Here is a 19,109-nt window from a genome sequence, read left to right as displayed (position 1 = left end):
GGGGGGAAACTGTTGTTTGCATGTGGTGGGACGGTTAAGTAAATATGGCCGAGGGCAAATGGAGGTTGACGGGTGATAAGTGGAGAGCTGGAGTCGTTCAGCGGACCCTGTGGGAGCTGGAGAGATGTGCCGAAGAGACTCGTTGAAGGGAAGTTAGTGCTCGGGCTGTGAAACGAGCTCATTAAAACATATGGATGATGCTGTGGTGTGGGGGACCAGTCAGCAGGAGGCCAGGGAGCCATTTAAACCCTCAAACCAAGGGACTGAATTAAGTGGAAGTGCTACAGCAATAAAGAAAAATGTAAAAAGCTCAGGAATGCACATTTAGTTTGAACTTTATAGTCTCGTTATTAGAGACATTTTAATTTCTAGGTTTTTATAGGAAAAAATGGAAACTACAACATAAAGTGTACAGCAGTCGTTAAAAGAGACAGCACGGTTGAGCCTCTGTGACCGATGTAACTTCGCAATAAAAATTCAAGAATCAAAAAATAAAAAGTATTGCTAGAAAAAGTTGTGCAACAACAGTCACAAGACTAAAAACAACTTTCAGAACCTCAGCACCTTTAAAAACAGTGCCTCCATCACACAAGTTCAACTTTCTTTATTGTCATTGTATAAAAACAAAAATATAAAAACAGGTCCGCACACCAGAAACTGCACCTTTTGGAACTTTTAATCGAACCACCACATGTGACGTTTCGGGCACCAGCCCTTCATCAGACAATGAAGGCCTATTAAAAGAGTTTTGTGTGTGTATTCGTCTGTCCACAGCTAATCTTGCAAACTACTGGACCTATCAGCCTAATATTTTGAGTGCACATTTATGACTGTGCTCATGGACCTCATGTTTGTGGTCATTCATAATTGTTGAGAAATCTGTTTTACTGCTTTTAACGGCTGGCTCCTCACTTCTCTTAACTGGCCACTAGGGTAAGTTTTCCAGAAATCGGCTCAGCTAAAAACAACAAGCCTGACACTTTGTTGCGGGACACATTTTGGCCTTCGTTGTGGCTGAAAAACTGACATCCATTGAAATGTTAAGTCTCATTTTGAACCGCAGCATCTTCAGTTTAATCCCATACCTGATATATTAGGATCCACTAAAACCTTAACCGCTTATCCTGTAGGGGTTACGGCCATCTGACATTGGGCGAGAGGCAGGGTACACCCTGGACGGGTCACCAGACTATCACAGGGCTGACACATAGAGACAGACAACCATTCACACTCACATTCACACCTACGGCCAATTTAGAGTCACCAGTTAACCTGCATGTCTTTGGACTGTGGGAGGAAGCTGGAGTACCTGTAGAAAACCCACACTGACACGGGGAGAACATGCAGACTCCACACAGAAAGGCTCCCCCACCCTGGGGTTCAAACCAGAAACTCTCTTGCTGTGAGACAACAATACTAACCACTGCACCGCTGTGCCGCCCCCATTAAAAATTGTCAGTCACAATTTTATTACTGAGGTACTTCAGACTCACTATAAAAAATTTTGCACCCTTTTTCTTGTTAAATGTCCATAAATTTATCCAAAAAGTCGCAGGACTGAAGGTGTCGTATGTTTGTTACATTTGAACGGCCCTCTGAGGCAAATGTATTATTTTGTGAAATGTGTGTGAATTTGAAATTGAGATGAAATATTAAGTCAGGTTTAAATTTGTAAGTCAAAATGATAAGACATTAAGTCAAAATGTATACGTTCTTTTCAAAAATTATGTGAGAGCAAGTTGAAAATTGATTAATTAAAAAATTACGGGACATTTTTTTGTAGTTGGTGTCTAATTTTTGCCAAATTGAGATTTTGACTACTTTACTTGCTTCTTGCCTCACAGCATGAACATTATATTTACTTAACTTACTATTATTATTTTTATTATTACTACCTTGTCATCTGCTTTATGTTATTTTCTTGGCCAGAATGAGCTTCCATATGTGATGCCAACAGAAGATAACTGATTGCTGGGAGGAGCAAATATTTATGATTCACAAGAAACTGGCATTTTTCAGTATACATGATAAAAGCCTGTTTTGTATGATAAATGTTTTTCTTTAAACCCCACCTTGAATTAACGTTACATCTTCCTCCAGGGACAGAAGAAGGAGCAGTGGTAAAATGTTATTTTAGACGATAACACATGTGGATCTGTCAGCTGAGTGGTGCCTATAATGGAGCCCAGAGCAGGAGCCATTAATAAAAGCTGAAAACTAGACGGAGAGAAGAGTGTTTCAGGTGGTCGTGTTCGGCCTCTCAGACACAGGGAGAGTTGGGGGTTGCTGCTCTGTGGAAATGATAAAGAAAACAGCTGTCGTAGAAGTGAAGAATCTGCATTTTTTGGGGAAGCAAGGGAGTGTATTTTTCTGCCTGACCCAGATTGAAGAACAGAGGGCTGATGGGAGTGGAAGGAGAGCTGGAAACAGAGAGGGAAGGATGAAAGACAAAACATGGGGGCGTGAATGAGTGCAGAGGGCAAAATGACCCACATCTAAGAACATGAGGGGGCATAAAGAAGGCATAAATGATGGAGGGAACAGACAGAAAGATTTAATTATTGCAATCTCACTTCAATGAAAAAAATAAATGTTTGAGATTATTATAGGGAACGAGAAGGAAGTGATGAGAAACAGGCCCCAGTAACAGACGACACACTGTGGGAGGCAGGGTGGAGCAGTGTTTATGTTGGGCTGAGCAGGAGCAGAGCGGTGGAGTGGAGAAGAGGAAGATGAATGAGTGGGAGGTGTGCAGACAGAAATAATGCATCATGGGAAGTAATGACGGAAAGAGGTTGCAATGATTAATCAGAGCTACAGACATAAACCAGGATAACACAATGCCTCGCTGTCTGCACACACACCCTGTAAAATGTTTTTTTTTTCCTCATTGAATGCTCCACTTTTCCTTAGAGGGATCACTGATTCATGTTTTTACAGATGTCCACAAGATGGCGCCATTTAATTGGTTTTATCCCATTGAAATGGTCCATTTGAAACTGACAGACACTTTTATATTCTGTGTAAAACATGTTTTAATTTATTTTTAGTGTTTAACTGTGATGATTTAAGTCTTTTCATTACTGCAACATCTTCAGTGATAGAAACAATGATATAAAACAAATTAATTTAATTTAACTCTCATAAAACTGACCAAATTGTGTATATTAATAACAATACAATGTCTGATTTTCAAATGTAGTGGTAAGGGAAGCCAACACAAGGTACATGTATTTATATAGCACACTGAAAAACAATAGAACAAACAAATAGTACATAGACTGGAAAAAACAATAAAACAGACAAATAAAAATTGATTTAAAGGAGAATTAAATAAAAAAATGGTGAACAGATATTTTCTGTGCTTGGATAAGTCACTATACTTCAGTTTGGCACACATAGATTTCCCTCCTGAGCATTAAGTTTCACACAATTTTCATTTCTAAATCCAAATTTGATTAAACAATTTATTCTAAATTTGACTATCTACAAATTTATTGAGCCCATATTTTTTTTTCTTCAAAAGACCTAAAAACAAGGTCTTAATTTTTATCTAAATTTAATCAACTTTTCTTCTACTTTCTTTTCTTTTTTTTAAATAAAAAATAAAATAAAATCTAAAGTTCCTGCCACTAAATAATACTTGAATGCAGGGAAAAATAGCAGATGACTGATTAGTCGAACTGCTCCACTGACCCAGTTGGAAAAGCGCCGATAGCTCTTCGCTCGACTGATTCTCCTGGTGTACAGATGCTTACGTCAAGGCAGCTGCGAAACGGCAGTTAAACCGGAAATCAATCGACTTGGCCTTCAAATTAAAACGGCAGTTTGTTATATTGCAGAAATACGATGGATTTGTGTAAAGTAAACGTAAGAAATATAGATGTAAAATCAATAGGGGGTAAACTATGGCTACAATATCACAAAAGTACCACGTTTTTAGGTTGGCAATTATGTTGTACGTAGATTCATCAACCGCCAACCGGAAGTAGTATTTTTTTCTAGCTAGCTTGACGGTGGATTTACGTTTTCATTTTTAAGTGGCAAAAACAACACGCAATGCGGACTATTCCACCGTATTTTATTATTTTACGTCCCCAGTTAAGATAACAGTATACCGTGGCTTTCTTAAGTGCACAATTTGTGTTTTAAAACAGTCGTTTTGTGGCCCGGAGGATGACGCAGGGTTTTTACTGAACAGCCGCTGCGGAGCGTCAAGTTTACATTGGCTACTGTTGACATAAGCAGCCTACAGTAGAAGGCGGCGGCGGGGCAAATCCGAGTCACAAGACTGCTTCACTCAGCAGGACGGCTGCTTCTCCGTTTCCACAGGTAAAGTCTGGCCTTAAGTTTGCGTCTTATTTCTTTATGTGTGAAACTACGCGTTAATGGAAGTGTCTCGAGCGCGGTGACGCTGAATTCAAGTTATATATTGTCAGTTAGTCACAGGAGTAACTGCTAAATAAGCTAGGCTAATAATCTTCTTTTCGTTAGCCGCAGTGCTTCCCACTGCGAGCCGCTTCTTATGTTGGCTTCAGCACTAAGTATAGAATAATAGGAGGAACAGAAGTGCAGAAAAGGAGCGGAAATGGTTGCAAAAACTTCCCCATAACTGGAGCTGTGTTGTCATTACTGGCTACGATGAGCCGGGGTGATAGGACCAGCTGTGGGTGTCCCGGTGGCTGTTTCACAAGAGCCCACAAACACTCCCCAGAGTTTGGTTCATGAAATACAGCTAGTTCGGTGGGCTGGCTGCTAAAGACATCGGTGACAATGTTTGAGTTTCTGGCGAGCTTGTATCGGAAGTATGCAGCCGACAGTCACAGAGGTAAAGCCGATTCTGCTGTGGTTAAATCCTGCAGGCTGTGGCTGTGTGCTGACCGGGCTCTGTGCTCTCTTGGTGTGTTGTAAACAGGATTTGAGATGATGGAAAACCCCGGGTACCGCACCGGGAGCTTGGACAGCCTTCATCACCCCAGTGACGATGATGATGACGAGATGGTGGACATTGCAGGGGCTACACTGGACTTCTCCACCACGGATGACGACCCTCCTCTCAGCTCAGGTAACTGCGCAGATATTGCTTTTAACAAGGTCAAGACACAGCTGGATGAGGGGTTTGTACTCAGTGCAGATGTTGGGAAGCTTTTTGCATGAGCGGGTTGTCTTATTCAGTCAATCCAGGGTAGTATGCAAACAGAAATATTAGTGTGGATGCACAAATGTTGCAGGAAAAGTATGATGGAAAGCCCTTAAGACCTTATGGAAATCTTCCCTCAGATATATTAAACAACTAAAGCACATCATGAGTCTGCCAGCTGTTTAAAGGTAAAGGTGTAAGGCTCTGAACATGTGATCACAACAACGCAATATCTCATCTTTATATCCCCTCATTTCCCACTCTAATTATCTGTCTTATATTACCTCCTATCCTTGGTAATATAGTATGCTTTATTACCCATTTCAAATTCCAGGACCCATCACTCTGTCATGGCAAACTTGTTTGCATTGGTATTAGATTCAGTTGTAGGTAGCAGCAATAATTTTTTCTTCAACCATCATAAAACTTGGCTTCCTTTGAACCTGCACATGTTTTGTTTGAACAAAGAATTATGAGATCCCTTTTAAGCTTTGGCAGTCAACAGTGGAGCTAAAAGAGACCAGAAGTTGTGATTTTCTAACAAAATAAAAAACATAATAAATGAGAAGAGCCCATTTCCACAACCCAGTGTGCGTTCGTCAATGCCCTGACGTCTACTGTAAAGTTATAGCTGTAATCGCTGGGTACAGTGAGTGTGTGTGTCACATGCTTCCAGTGACTTGTAGTCATACATCTGAATAATCAGTTACTCCGTGTTCTCTCTCTCTCTCTCTCTCTCACACACACACACACACACACACACACACACACGTAGAGACATAGTGTATCAGCCTGATTTACTGTGTTTTGGTTTGACTTCGCATTAGAACATAAAAACAACCATTAAAGTGACTTATAGTACCAGTGCATTTTGTGTGGGAGTAGCTGAGTGAGTACTGACTGTCTCTGCACCAGGGCTGCCTGGTGACTGATGATGTCATGATGATGTCAGTGAATCTGCTTTAGTACAACAAGCTCCTAATGGCCAGATGTAGCTGGCAGTGTTGTAACTTTTACTGTAAAGAGGAGATGTGTCTTTGGTTAATGATTGATTGCTTTGATCATATCATCATGATATCAGTGTGTTATCACATCATATATATGTGTCGCCCTTTCCTCATCTAAGCAGAAACATACCTAGCCCAAGGCCTCATGCTGGTGCACATCCTTCCTCCAGTTTTGTTGACACAAACATCCTGAGAGTCTAAACTGTTCCTTACATAACTGAAGCTGCTTCAGCTGTTATTCATAACTGTGGTGTTGTTTGTGTAGATGCAGGTCTAAACAGGGTAGTGCTTCCTCTTTGCCAGCGCAACTTCAAGACTTCCTGATGTTCTCTGCAGATAGGGCATTGTCAGTTTTTTTCCACTCTAGAAAAGTAGTTTGAGAAACATTCACACGTGCAGTGGGGAATGTAGTTTCAAGCGTTGCCCTGCCATTGCTGATGTCATCACCTTTTCTTCATTTCATACACAAAAATAAATTTGCTGAAGTAGACCAAAAGAAGACTACTTTGAACTTTCAGGACAGGTCAGTGGGTTAAAAATATGACCACAAAAGCACAGTCAGACAGTGATCGAAGCTGCCTGGCTACTGCTTATGTCACTGTGACATCACCAGCCTCCCCCACTAGTTGAAACACAAAGATAAGACAGTGCCAACGGGAAAGGAAATCAAGAGATGAGATTTTTCTCTCAATGGATGTGGCTTCTGTTGGGTTGAACCATGTGTTTCCACTGTGTCAGCTTTTTGGGGGGCGGTGAAGAATCACAGCATTGTTTTTCAACTGACAACCATGTATTTTTAAAATTACGCAGTGGTTTGTGAAAGAAAATCATAACCCACAGGAGAGCGTGTGGTGATTCAGTTCAAGTAGAAACACAAGAATCAGCAAAACTAGAGCTGCGAGGTTTCCGTCTGATAGCGGCGCTCGGCTGCGCGGCTTGATTATAATTGTGTGCCAGGCTCCAGGGAAATGAGGGAGGCTTTGGGCTGCGAGGCCGGGTTAATTTCACCCTTCACCGTGCAGAGTCCATCATTAAAGTTTGGGATGACAGCAACAAAATATGGTTTTATCTGTGATGGCAGATGTTGCGTGAATAGGTCACCATGTGTGTGCAGATATATGTGAATAAACTCATTCTATGCTAAACAAGTGAAAGCAGTTTACGGCCTTTTGTGGCACTTAAGATTACCATCAGCTCAGTTTGCATTTTATTTCCTGCTCTTTTAGCATTTCAGCTCACACTTCCTGCTTTTCTTTCCCTCTTGAGGCAGTGGAAAGTGCCGTCTGGTTCCCTAACTGCTCATTAGCGAGCACTTGAACTTGTTGCCAAGCAAGTCCTCTTAAAAGCCATTCTTAGTGCAGTTGTAATCATTTAGCCTTGTGTAACCTGTTGCTCTGGGACTCATTAGCCTCCAATGTTTATAGAGGAGAGGGCGCTATAGGAGGGCCTGATTGTCCAAATACTGGTTTGGGAGTCATGCCAAGGTACTCTGATCCCTCTGTCAACAACTAATGTACACGGAAGGTACTCTTGGGCAAGGCAGTCATCCTTCATGTGCCCCTGTTGCAGTGTATTTGCGATACAAAGCCCCAAGGTTTGGGATCAGATGAATGGAAAAGATTTGTGTAACTGTGCTTTTCATGTCTTGTAATTTCATCCTTTGAATTATGGCGTGTAGCGTTTTCTGTCTATCTAAAGAAAGATCACCTTACCTTTTAAAATGCTTCCCCGTCTAAAGGAAGTGAGCATGTTGCTGCTTGTCCCAGCTGTCTGGCTTGGCCGCCTGTGTTATTTTTGTTTTTGAAGAACAGAAAGACAGACACGAGGTGATAACAGCGCTCGATAACAGCAAAAATGCATTCAGACTGAAACTGTGCAGGCACTGCCGATGAAATCTGAACACACATGTGCTGATTTTCTGTGCTGTCGGTGTTTTCCCCGTCATTTTCTTAAGGTATTTGAACAGATCAACATCTACAAGTGTTGACTTTGACGCCACTTGACCTCAATTATTGTAATAATGTTTTATTGTCTAGAGGAAGCCGAGAGATGTTAAAGCAGCTACAGCCTCGGTCTTGAAACAAGCAGTCACAATAATACCAAACATCTCTGTTTCAGTTCCTGAAAAAAGTGTTTTTTTTTTAAGCTACATTTGGCAACATTTATAAAAAACTTTTAGTCACATTTTCTGATACTATCACTACATCCACACAGTATTAAACGATACAGTAGTTCATCCATCTGTCAAGTTTTGTTCGTTTATCTGTGGTCCGGACATGGAGGCAGCAGGCTGAGCAAGGTCATTCAGGCGTCCCTCTTGCCAGCAACGCTTTCCAGCTCCTCCTGGGGAATCCCGAAAGCGTTCCCAGGCCAGACAGGATATGTAATCCCTCCAGCGTGTTCTGGGTCTGCCCTGGGGCCTCCTACCAGTAAGGCATTGGTGGAAAACCTCTAACAGGAGGCGTCCAGGAGGCATCCTGATGAGCTGCCCGAGCCACCTCAGTCGGCCGCTTTGACTTGAAGGAGTAGTGGCTCTACTCTGAGCTCTCTCCGGATGTCCAAACTTCTTACCCTATCTTTAAGGCTGAACCTAGCCACCTCACAGAGGAAACTCATTTTGGCTGCTTGTATTCGCAACCTCATTCGTTAGGTCACTACCCAAAGCTGATAATCGTAGGTGAGCGTCAGAATGCAGATGGTCCTGCAAGTTAGGAGCTTTGCCCTCTGGCTCTGCTGCCAGTGCAACACCGGCATCACTGCTGATACCACAAACAGGTGGTCTATGAAAAAAGTCATATTCCTCTGTCACCTCTTAGTGCTTCCAACGACATTTGGGATGGAAAATAGCCAATCAGAGCTGAGGAGTCTACAACTGCTGCAGTCAAACTGCCAAACAAGGCAACACTGATAGAATATAAATCAAGATTCTGTTTCTGCATTGCCTGTTTCTCACCTCAGATGTTTTGAGAAACATATTTTAGTGTACTGTTTAGCTGTTAAATGAGAACTTTCGCTCCAGCCGGTGAGCGATTCTTTGTTTTCACTCGACTGTTGTCAACATGGCAGCCAGGTCACGAACTTAATCAGCACTGCCCAACATAACCGTTTGACCGCAGTTCTCAAGCTGTGATAACATGATTGAAAGCTACGTTGAAGACTCCTTGGCTCTGATTGGTTGCTTTCATTCACATGAGGTGAATTCTTGCCTTCAGAAGCTCTACAAGGAGGAGGAGGAACATAATTTTTCCACATTATCTGTCTCATATAACACTGTGCAGATGCAGTGACAGTTTCAGCAAATACGACGGAAAGTTATTTTTATAAAAGCTACAACTGCTACTTTAATGTTTAGTCGGTATAAACTGTGAAGTCTTAAAAGGCTTCTTCACAAAACCTCAGGCAATATTAAAGAGAAGGAAAAAGTATCACAAAACCCACACCAAGGGAAATAAATTGGAGGAGAGGGAATTCCCTTACCACAGTGATAAAGCAAAGTGATGTGAAGAGCAGTCAAATCAGAACGGTGCGCTACTACAGTACATGTTTTACACCAACAAGACTAGCAGAATGTATTTTATGTGTTAATTGTGAGGTACAGTGAACTTGTGTCCATGTTTTCCAGGTTTTATTAGGTGCTGTTATGTTTCTTGGTGTGCTTACTTTGCTCTTTTTACTGCCGCCCAGGTATTGAATTTGTTTAAATCTGTTCCTGCTCCTTGCTTTTATTGCTGGTGTTTCATAAACGAAAATTATCACTGTTGCCAAAAATGTTTTTATTGCTAGCTGTATTGACATTACATCCTGTCAGTGCTGCTGCTGTGGGCCGTGGACTCTCTCAGTCAGGCTGCAGTGCTTTAACCATTGGTGACAACAGGATATAATGATTGACAGGGAGTGAGTCATAGCTTTGGGTACAGAGTGTCGGACTGTGTGGAGTGTTTTTTAATATCACAGTGTTTACTTCACGAGGTCGCATGTGGCGTCTGTGTGAAACAGGAAAAGGGGGAGCTGAGAAAATAGGAAAGAGATGAGTGAAAGGCAACTTTTCTTTTCTTGCTGAGAATGCTGAGCAGATTTTTTGCAGAGAAATCCAGCAAGCTGTAAAGTGACATACTACCTGTGATTGTCAGAGCTCTATGTTCTGCAGGAAGTAGGTAAAGGTCATGCAGGGACATTTTAAAAGCTGTGAGTTGTCAATCTGTCAGGGCTTTGCCCCTGTAGTAGTAAAAATTCCTCTTTCAAACATACAAGGAAGAATGGATATGCTGAGCTTACATATTCCTTTTTTACTGCAATACCCTTCTACACATTCACCAGTTAGGAGCTGCCAGTACAACCACAGACCTACTGGTAAAACCCAAGATGCTCCACTGGTTCAATTAGAGGCTAAGTGCTCATGAGGTGTATTAATACAAGGCAAGGCAAGTGGCAGCCTTGTGGTTGTAATCACACTCACCTGACCCTTAAAAGGTGGGACTCAAACAGTCAAAAGGACCTTCAGCACCGACGACTGCTGTAAACTTACATTATGCTTATTATAAGGTTTGGTTTGAGATGAAACATCATGCATAAGCTTTTCGTCACTGAGATCACTCACGAGGCCCAAAATCCCCTGGTTAGATGTGGGCAGAGAGTAACCCTGCCCATTGAGATTCACACTGAGGTGTAGGAATTTCACAGTATATCATGGTGTCATGAAGGGCAGGGCATTGTTTGAAATGGGGCTGTAAATAACGGTTATTTTCAGTGTGAATTAATCTACCGATAAATCAATCATGCAGCCAAAAAAAATCAGAACTACATCACTCTTAAAATATTGCGTAAAATGATGCGCGTGAAATGTACAAATAAAATGTATCCATGGTTTAATGACAACATTTTCGACGTATGTTTGACACCCCTGATACAGACCAGAAGCTCAAGACTAAAGTGAAACACGGTATAGATGTGAGTCAGATGTCAGAAGAATATGTGAACAACCCTACAACAAGAATCTGATCAAGCAGTCAATGCAAAACCAAGTCCAGTTGTGTTCGATTCATTTGCCTTGAGACAGTCAATGCCAAATTTTTTCGGCAGTTCTTTAAAAGGTATTTGTTTTTTTCCCCCATATTAAAGTTTGTAACATTAACTCTGGCTGTTTCAGTTCAATCCAACAAAACATCAGAGAAAGGAAATTCCGACTTTGCAAAAACTCTTCAGAAGTGCAGCTTTTCCTGGAACATCTGAGGCAGATTCCTGTGAAGTTTTCCAGCAGATACTGTTGCATCATATCCGCATGATTTAAGCTTTCTTTCCAGCACGTGGAAAACATCTTGCGGACATGAAAATTAATCGAATCAACAGCGGAGACGCACATTCCCTTTTTACTGAATTTCCTCTGACCCAGTAAATATGATTTAAAAATTTGGGCCTGGCGAAGCAATGACGCTCCATGACATTAACATGGTCCGGAGATGAATGTTTGTGGCCTTAAAGCGTCACAGGAGTCACATGAGATGCCAATTCCCATGGCAACCAGACTCCAGGAGTTCAAGGTTCAGATCCTTGCTGGAGACAGTGTGTGTGTGTGTGTGTGTGTGTCTGTCAGCCTTTTTTATATGTGTGTGTGCAAAGCAATCTGCAATAGATAACTTACTGTGTAAGCTCTGGCACACAGTGCTGTGGTCGCAAGACAAAGACTGTGTCAAGTTGTCCAGAGTTTTCTGTGAAGAATTAAAGGTGGGTGTGTTTTAATATTCTGTGAAAATGTAAGATTATAGTCTCCTCTGTCCCCTTAGGACACACACACACACACTCAGAGTGAGTGCTGAGCTCAGCATGACATCCCTCGCTGGAAACAAGCAGACTTGCTCCAGGGACTCTGTGTTGCTGACCCATTTTCTGAGAAGTACTAATACTGGATCAGTTTGCATCGTGCTCAGTGAAATCTATCTGGGATTGCTTTTCTTTTGGCATTTGAAGTTGTAGACAGGATTCTTGTGTGCTTGGTTGTTTCATGGGACCACCATGTTGCTGTTTTAATGGTTTCACGAGGTGATCAAGCGTGGGGGTGGTTCAGTGGTTAGCATGTCTTTTAAAGAAACTCTCGGTTTCACTTGAGCATGCAGCATGAACGCGTGATATACTGGCAACCTGTCCAGGGTGTACCCTGCGTCTCACTCCACAGCTGCATGCTGGGATAGACTTCAGCTCCTTGCACTGTGAGGAAATGAACATGCGTGGTTGAGTATTTGGAGGAAACTGTGCAGCATGAGTGCACTACCACAATGGTAGTCTGGCACCTGCTTACCACTCTTACTTCCTGTCAATTTTAAATTCCCGTTAACTTGTAGTATTAAAGAGACAGTTGCAGAGTGTTGGAGATATCGAATGTAGACATGTCTGCCTACTCCCCAGTTTAATGGAACTAGATGGCACTCGGCTTGTGGTGCTTAATTCACCAAAAAAAACTTTTGAAAAACTCAGCAGCAATGTCTCTTTCCAGAAAGCATGACCTGGTTACTTAAGATAATCCACAGACCTTTTTGTGAGCAATTTCATGTCGGAACATTTGCCTTCTATTGAAAAAAGTGCTCACCTAGCACCACTGAGTTGGCTAACGTCACAGCCCAGCCAAAGAAGATGTCATCAATGTTTACACCTCACAGTGTCGCAAGCACGAGCCTCTCATCACTGTGTAGATGAGTGCTTTTTTCTGCGCTATGATATGTTTATCGGGTGTAGTTTTGTAGATAGAAAATGATTCCCACATGAAATTGCTCACAACAAGGTCTGTGGATTATCTTAAGTAACTGGGAGAGACATGGCCAATATCTCCAACACTCAGCAGCTCAAACCAAAACGATCTAGATTGATAATCCTGTTTATTTGCATTGCACATGCTTCCATCAGGCTCAATTTTCCGCCAGCACTCTTTTCACTGTTATGCCGACGACACTCAAATTTACCTTTCATTATACCCAGGGGATTCAAGCTCCATCACATCTCTCCTTAACTGCCTCCAGGATGTGAAATCCTCAATGGTAAAAAACTAAACAACAAAACAGAGGTTATTGTTTTTGGTCCTCCTAAAACCCACAGTGAGCATAGTCAGCCACTTAGGACCACTCATAACGTACAGTCATACCCATGCTAGGAATCTTGGTGTCATTTTTGACTCTGTGGTGAAAGGCTGAAAACTGTAACCACTGCATTAATCTCCTCAAGACTCGACTGTTGCAACTCTGTGTACCTGGATTTCGGCCTGGGTTGGGCTGGCACCCAATATATTGCTGAACTTCTCTGCCCCTACTCCAGCTCCCGACCTCTCAGATCCTCACAACAATGTCTTGTGATCGAGGCTGGTGAGTAAGGGAGATCGTGCCGGCCGTGCACCCCGGTAGCTGCTCTGGAATACCCTTCCACTCTCAATCAAATGCTCCCCTTCCATTGACACTTGTAATAACAATTCTTAAAATGTACCTGTTTTCAGTGGCCTTTGGTTGTTTGAGTGGTTTTAATATTTTAGTGTTTTATAGTCCTTTTACGTATGTATTTGTTCTTACTGGTTTTATTCTGTTTTATATTTGTATGTCATTTGTTTATTTTGTACAGCATATTGGTCAAATGCGGTTGTTTTTAAATGTGCTATAAAAATAAACTTGATTTTGATTGATACCACCACAGTTAAGGGGGAAAATATGTATTATCTTAAAAGGGGGTGAACTGTCCCTTTAAGAACAACCAAACTGTGACACATTTTGTCTCGCGGCTTTCACCAGTGTCATTCAAGGCTGTAAAAAATGTCACCATGAAGTTACACTAACCACATCTTTCATCTTTGAAGAAGTTTGCCGTTTGTGACTAACATTGGGTTTGGCTTTTGATTTTTTTTTTTTTCCATGAAACTCAAGCCATCAGACAGGAAGTAAGGGGTAAAATAGTTGCCACAGCCCAGCTGCAACCTTTCAGTGTCAGCAGTCAGAAGAATTTGAATGTGGTTTAGCTCTATCTACTTTAAATACACAGTGTTGTATATCTCCTGGAGGTCTAACTCAGACCTTTTGTGTGAGAGGAATAAGGTAACATATTTTTCCTGAGGTCACAGCGGGGTTAGGTTTAGTGCTTTCACTTCAGTTCAGTAAAAAATGTGAATTTAATTGCTCAGTTTTTCTGAAATATTAAGAAACCAGACTGCACGTCAAAAGCTTTTTAGTACTTGGTGTTCAGAAGGACTGCATTCCCAGAATGGACAGACTCAAAGGCAAATTGACCTGAAGCCTCACCCTGTTACACAGCACTGTGCATCACTTACTGACAACTGCCCCATTGGTTTTAAAAGGTCAAGACCTTATAAACACATCTGACCTCCTGTTTACGCAGTGAGCCACCTCAGCCAATCAGATAGAGCTCCCAAACACTCAGAGCCTATTACAAACTGTTCCTGCTAGCTCAGCAAATCATCATCCACTTCCCAGACAGATTACCCAATGATTACTCATTCCCACTGCTTTCCAGCCAATGGGGTTTGCTCTGTTGGAGTCCACTTCCTAGAGGAGTTCAGAGGAGGGATGAGGTTTCCAGTTTGAGTTTTGACACTGACTGTGGATACTTGTTGTGTTTGGGGCCAGAGAAGGAGAGATGCACTGGGAGTTCTGGAGTAAGCGGCTGGATGAGGAAGTCTTGGTTGAAAATGGTGAGCTTTGTTTGTGGCTTTGATTTTTCTTTTTGCTGTCTGATAAGGTCTGCACTCTGCTCTCATTCAGAGTGACTATTAAATGCAGTTAGGATTAGAAGAGAGGCTTTCGTCAGCTGGTAGACTGCTGACACAGGCCGTGCTGGAATAACAAGTCGTATTTGAATTTTCTTCCAACTCCTTCACAGCAGCTTCCTCTACATGTGCCTCCTGTGTCTACTTTTAAATTGTGCTACAGTTGTTTCTGCTGATACCTTTAACTCTAACACAGCGGAGTTTAATCACTGAGACTATTTACGACCCATCAGGCACTGACTCACGTGGTTAATGTTTCTGTACTGCAGCCTGCATGAGAGAAACAAACCTTTTTTTTGGTGCTTGATGTGTGTGTGTGTGTGTGTGTGTGTGTGTGTGTACAGCTGTGTATGTCAGTGTGTTTGACACAGAGGTCCACAGCAACAGATACATGATGAACTCTAAACACTCTTATCTGTGTGTGTGGCAGTGCATTTTCTACCTCATGGCAGTTGGGGTCACAGAGGCCGTTGTGTGCTCTTTTATTCGTTCATGACAGCTGAGGTCAGACTCAGATCCTTACTGCTTGGTTTCGTTTGTGGTCTTTTGCTTTTAAATCCACTTTAATTAAGTAGAGCAGGGAATATTTGTATTTTTCTGATGGCTTTAGTGTTCTTTCACTTTGTATATTAGGTCGTACATTTTAGCTCCTGCTTATCTTTGTCCCTTTGTGAATGTTTGAAAATGATAAGCTCCTGTGTTCATGTTATTTTATTTCAGTGTGTTGTGGTTGTGTGGTTGCATTCTCTCTGGGCTGTACTGACTGTGTTTCAGCTATCATGAGTAAGGTGCAAAGGTCTGTCACAGTTGTGTGTTTTTGGCAAATCCACTTAAAATAGAAAAGGGCAAACAAGGACTTGTAAGACAGCAGTGACTTTGGTAAGACGAATGGTTGTAGTAAACTTTAATCCTAAGCAATTGTATGCCTTATTTCCTCTGTTTGAACAACAGTAGCCAGACAAAGGCTGGTGATATTGGGCTATGGGTCAGACTATATATATTTCTACAGTGGAGGATTTTTAAGAGTTATTTTATCCATAAGCAACTTTTCAATTGAGTTTCAAGAGAATTTACTATGTCATGATAAAGATGACTTACCTTTACTATAGAGCTAAAGTGGAAGACAGTTGAGAGGGTGTCTGCAGGTCCTTAAAAAGTCTTTAACGTCTCCTGTTCAGGATTGGAATTGAACTTTTTTGTCCTTTTTTGTGGATTTTTAATATCTACCAGCCACTCAGTAGATTACCATTGCTTTTTGGCTGGTAAATAAAGCAAATCTAGCAGCCACTTGCATATTTTACCAGCATTTTGACGGTGGCTGATGCTAATTTCCAACCCTGCTCAGATTTAATTTTATAAATATGAGGTCTTAAAAGTCATTAAACAGTTTTAAATTTGCATTTTTGAGGTGTTAATTGCCACACACACTTTATCTAGTTTCATTTATTGAGCTTTTAATTTATTTTTTTTAAGTTCTTCAGTGTGAAAGTCCACATTTCTGATGTTACCAATCTTTAACCCTACCACGGAACCTAATACTATCTCTTTACTTTATACTTGCATTTACCTGATAGCAAAATCTCAATAAATCTAACTTGCTATAACCATATTTCTACATAAAACCTACCTCTACCTTTACACTTGCCTGTAATCTTGAATAAGATAAAGATGCTATGTCAAAAAATCAGTCCTTAATGTGGTTTAAAATGATCTTAAAAGGCCCTAAAAGCATTAAATTGAAGTGTCTAATAACTGTAGACACCCTGAATGGGCTGTTTTCTGATTTCTTCTGTCTCTCTGGCTGGGAGGCATAATTATATCCAGCTCTGGCTGCCATCTGTCATAGTCATGGTTTTCGAAAGCCTCTTAGCGCAGAATAATAAGAGACTGAAGCCTTTTGCATCTTCACAACATTTTAAAGGTTCTCAGACAACGCTTTCACGGCCATGTGCTGCGCAGGACCCGGCCGATAGCAGCCTGAACAAGCCAAACTTTTTTCCGGCGATTCATCTGTTCAGTTCATCCAGTCCTGCACGGGGTCACGAGGGGCCTCCATGCTGAGCCGAGCACGCATTTCACAGCAAATGCTAATTGATTTAAGAGGGGAAAGTGAGGAACTGTTTTAATCTGCCAGCAGTACAACAAATTGTTAGCACAAGCTAAGTGACAAAACAAATTAAACTAAAGGGAAGCAAAAGCAAACCTGATTGTTATTAAAGCTGTCTTCCCTCTGCCTGGGTCTAGTTACATTTTAGGTTGCATTACTGTCAGGTGACTCCTGCTGTGTAACCTTGTAGATGGTGATGTGTTGTGTAAGCTGAGATAGAGTTTTGTAAGGGAAGAGTAGATGCTATGCGACAGGTAGTCAAGCTTGTCGGTGCCTCAGTGACAGAGAGAGATATGTATAGCAAGTGCATTTTTTTCATTCTTAGTTTAAAACCAGTCTAACTCGTCAGCTCAGGTGTATAAAAGCTCCTTTTGTTTTAATGGATGCAAATGTTCCCCTCCTCCAGTCTCATGTTAGAGATGTTGCTAGTGTATGTCAAGCAAAGATGGTGTGTAGATTAAGAGTTTAGTCTTATGTCATGGTTCGTTTTCTGTCCGAAATATGAGATGAAATATTACTAAACTGATCGCTACACACACTTACTGACACACTTTTTTGTCCGGCGTTTACTGTACGTTTGGAAGTAGATTTCCATCAGTTTCTTCTCTAAGTATTAGCGTCTTTTCTCATATCAAACTTATTGAACTCACAGACAGGAAGCACCACCTCCATCATCATACATTTTCTATTATGTCTTCTATTAATACTCAAATGAAAACACATTTTCATTTTGGCCCAGACCATTGTCTCTGTCCCGTAATGACTCGTTTCAGCTCGGGTCGCTGGTTGCTTACACACAACATAAATCAGAACTTCCCCTGATGTTTCCTGTTTCCGTCGGGGAGCTGGTTTTGATTGGTTACTGCTGTCTGCTAATTGTTGCTGTCTGTAGCCGGGACGCTGCCACATATTCAAAGCTCTTTTGTCGCGAGCCAAATGCAGCCGAAGTCGATCTCACAACACGGCTTTGTGTGTCTTTGCCTCAAACACTCGTTAATACAGTATTGTCAGGAATAGTGTTATCAGTATTATGACATTAGGCTACAATGCACATTTTGTGTAGCTCCTTTGTGTTGTGTGCTCCTTATTTTCTTTGCTTAGTAACAATAGTCAGCAATAATAGTGGATTTGCTACTGTGAGCACTTTCTCAAGGGTTGTAAATGTGTGTGTGTGTGTGTGTGTGTGTGTGTGTGTGTGTGTGTGTGTGTGTGTGTGTGTGCAAATCCGTTTCAAGACGGGCATCTTCAGGGTGAGCGCATCCAGATTGCTACTGCAGCTGACATCCATCTTTGGAGGGCAGCGCCTGTTCTGTTAAAGAGATTAATTCTGTAAAATATACTTATTATATAGATGTTGAAAGATCAACTTCAGGCCATTATTTAGTGATTGTTTTCTTGTGTTTTGTAGGCTAGCTTGGTATTCTTTTTAAGGGTACACTCTCAGCAGGGCCTGAAGTTGATGAAGTCAGTCGGTCCATGACTTCGTCTAACACTTTGTTTGAGACAGAGCAAGATATCTTTTTTAAAGATTATTTTCCGGGCTTTTGTTGCCTTAAGTACAGTGCAGCTGGAGAGTGACAGGAGAAGGGGTAGGGAGAATGGGGATGACACACAGCAAAGGGCCGTAGGTTGAAATCAAACTTGGGCTACTGCAAAAGGCGGACACTCTACTGGCTGAGCTAGAGGCTGCCACAGAGCAAGATATCTTGACTGCTGCTAATTTAGAGTCTCCAGAGGATGCTTTTGCTAGCATTTTGGAGCCTTGTATGATCTTACATCTTGCACCAATCAATAAATTTACGAATCCGAGAGAATTCATGTTTTTGATGAACGCCTCGCATGCTTATTTCAAAACAGGTGCATTGGAAAAGGACGAGTAGGACACAGTTTCAGTATGTTTCAGTAACTAGACCTTTGTCAGACAAAAGGGTTGTCAAATTATTCATACAAGTATTATAAAAATCTGAAAACCATGACATTACGAGATGAAATTCACACTCAAAACTCTTGCACCACCCTCAGCACAAGCTTAGCATGTTTAGCCCCACAGCTTAAGCTCAAAGTAAAGTGTAATGAGTAGTATGTTGTTGCTACTTGCATCCA

The 19,109-nt window shown here is 41.5% G+C and overlaps 1 protein-coding gene across 3 annotated transcripts in view; it reads left to right on the top strand.

Moving 5' to 3' along the window:
- The first annotated feature begins 4,193 nt into the window (after positions 1–4,193).
- The window catches only part of clcn5b (chloride channel, voltage-sensitive 5b), a 40,161-nt gene continuing 25,245 nt past the window's right edge, over positions 4,194–19,109 (top strand). The window contains exons 1-2 of one of the 3 annotated variants that reach the window (XM_033610045.2): positions 4,194–4,332; positions 4,916–5,065. In XM_033610045.2, the coding sequence (XP_033465936.1) occupies positions 4,924–5,065 (142 nt within the window). In that variant the 5' untranslated portion in view covers positions 4,194–4,332; positions 4,916–4,923. Of the gene's footprint in view, positions 4,333–4,638; positions 4,829–4,915; positions 5,066–14,668; positions 14,825–19,109 lie in introns of those variants that run through there. The other 2 variants (XM_033610044.2, XM_033610046.2) reach the window with 2 other exon arrangements.

This window comes from Epinephelus lanceolatus, chromosome 22 (assembly GCF_041903045.1).
Source record: "Epinephelus lanceolatus isolate andai-2023 chromosome 22, ASM4190304v1, whole genome shotgun sequence".
Classification (NCBI taxonomy): domain Eukaryota; kingdom Metazoa; phylum Chordata; class Actinopteri; order Perciformes; family Serranidae; genus Epinephelus; species Epinephelus lanceolatus.
Note: the sequence above shows the minus strand (reverse complement) of the source record. Positions and strands in the feature narration are given on the sequence as shown.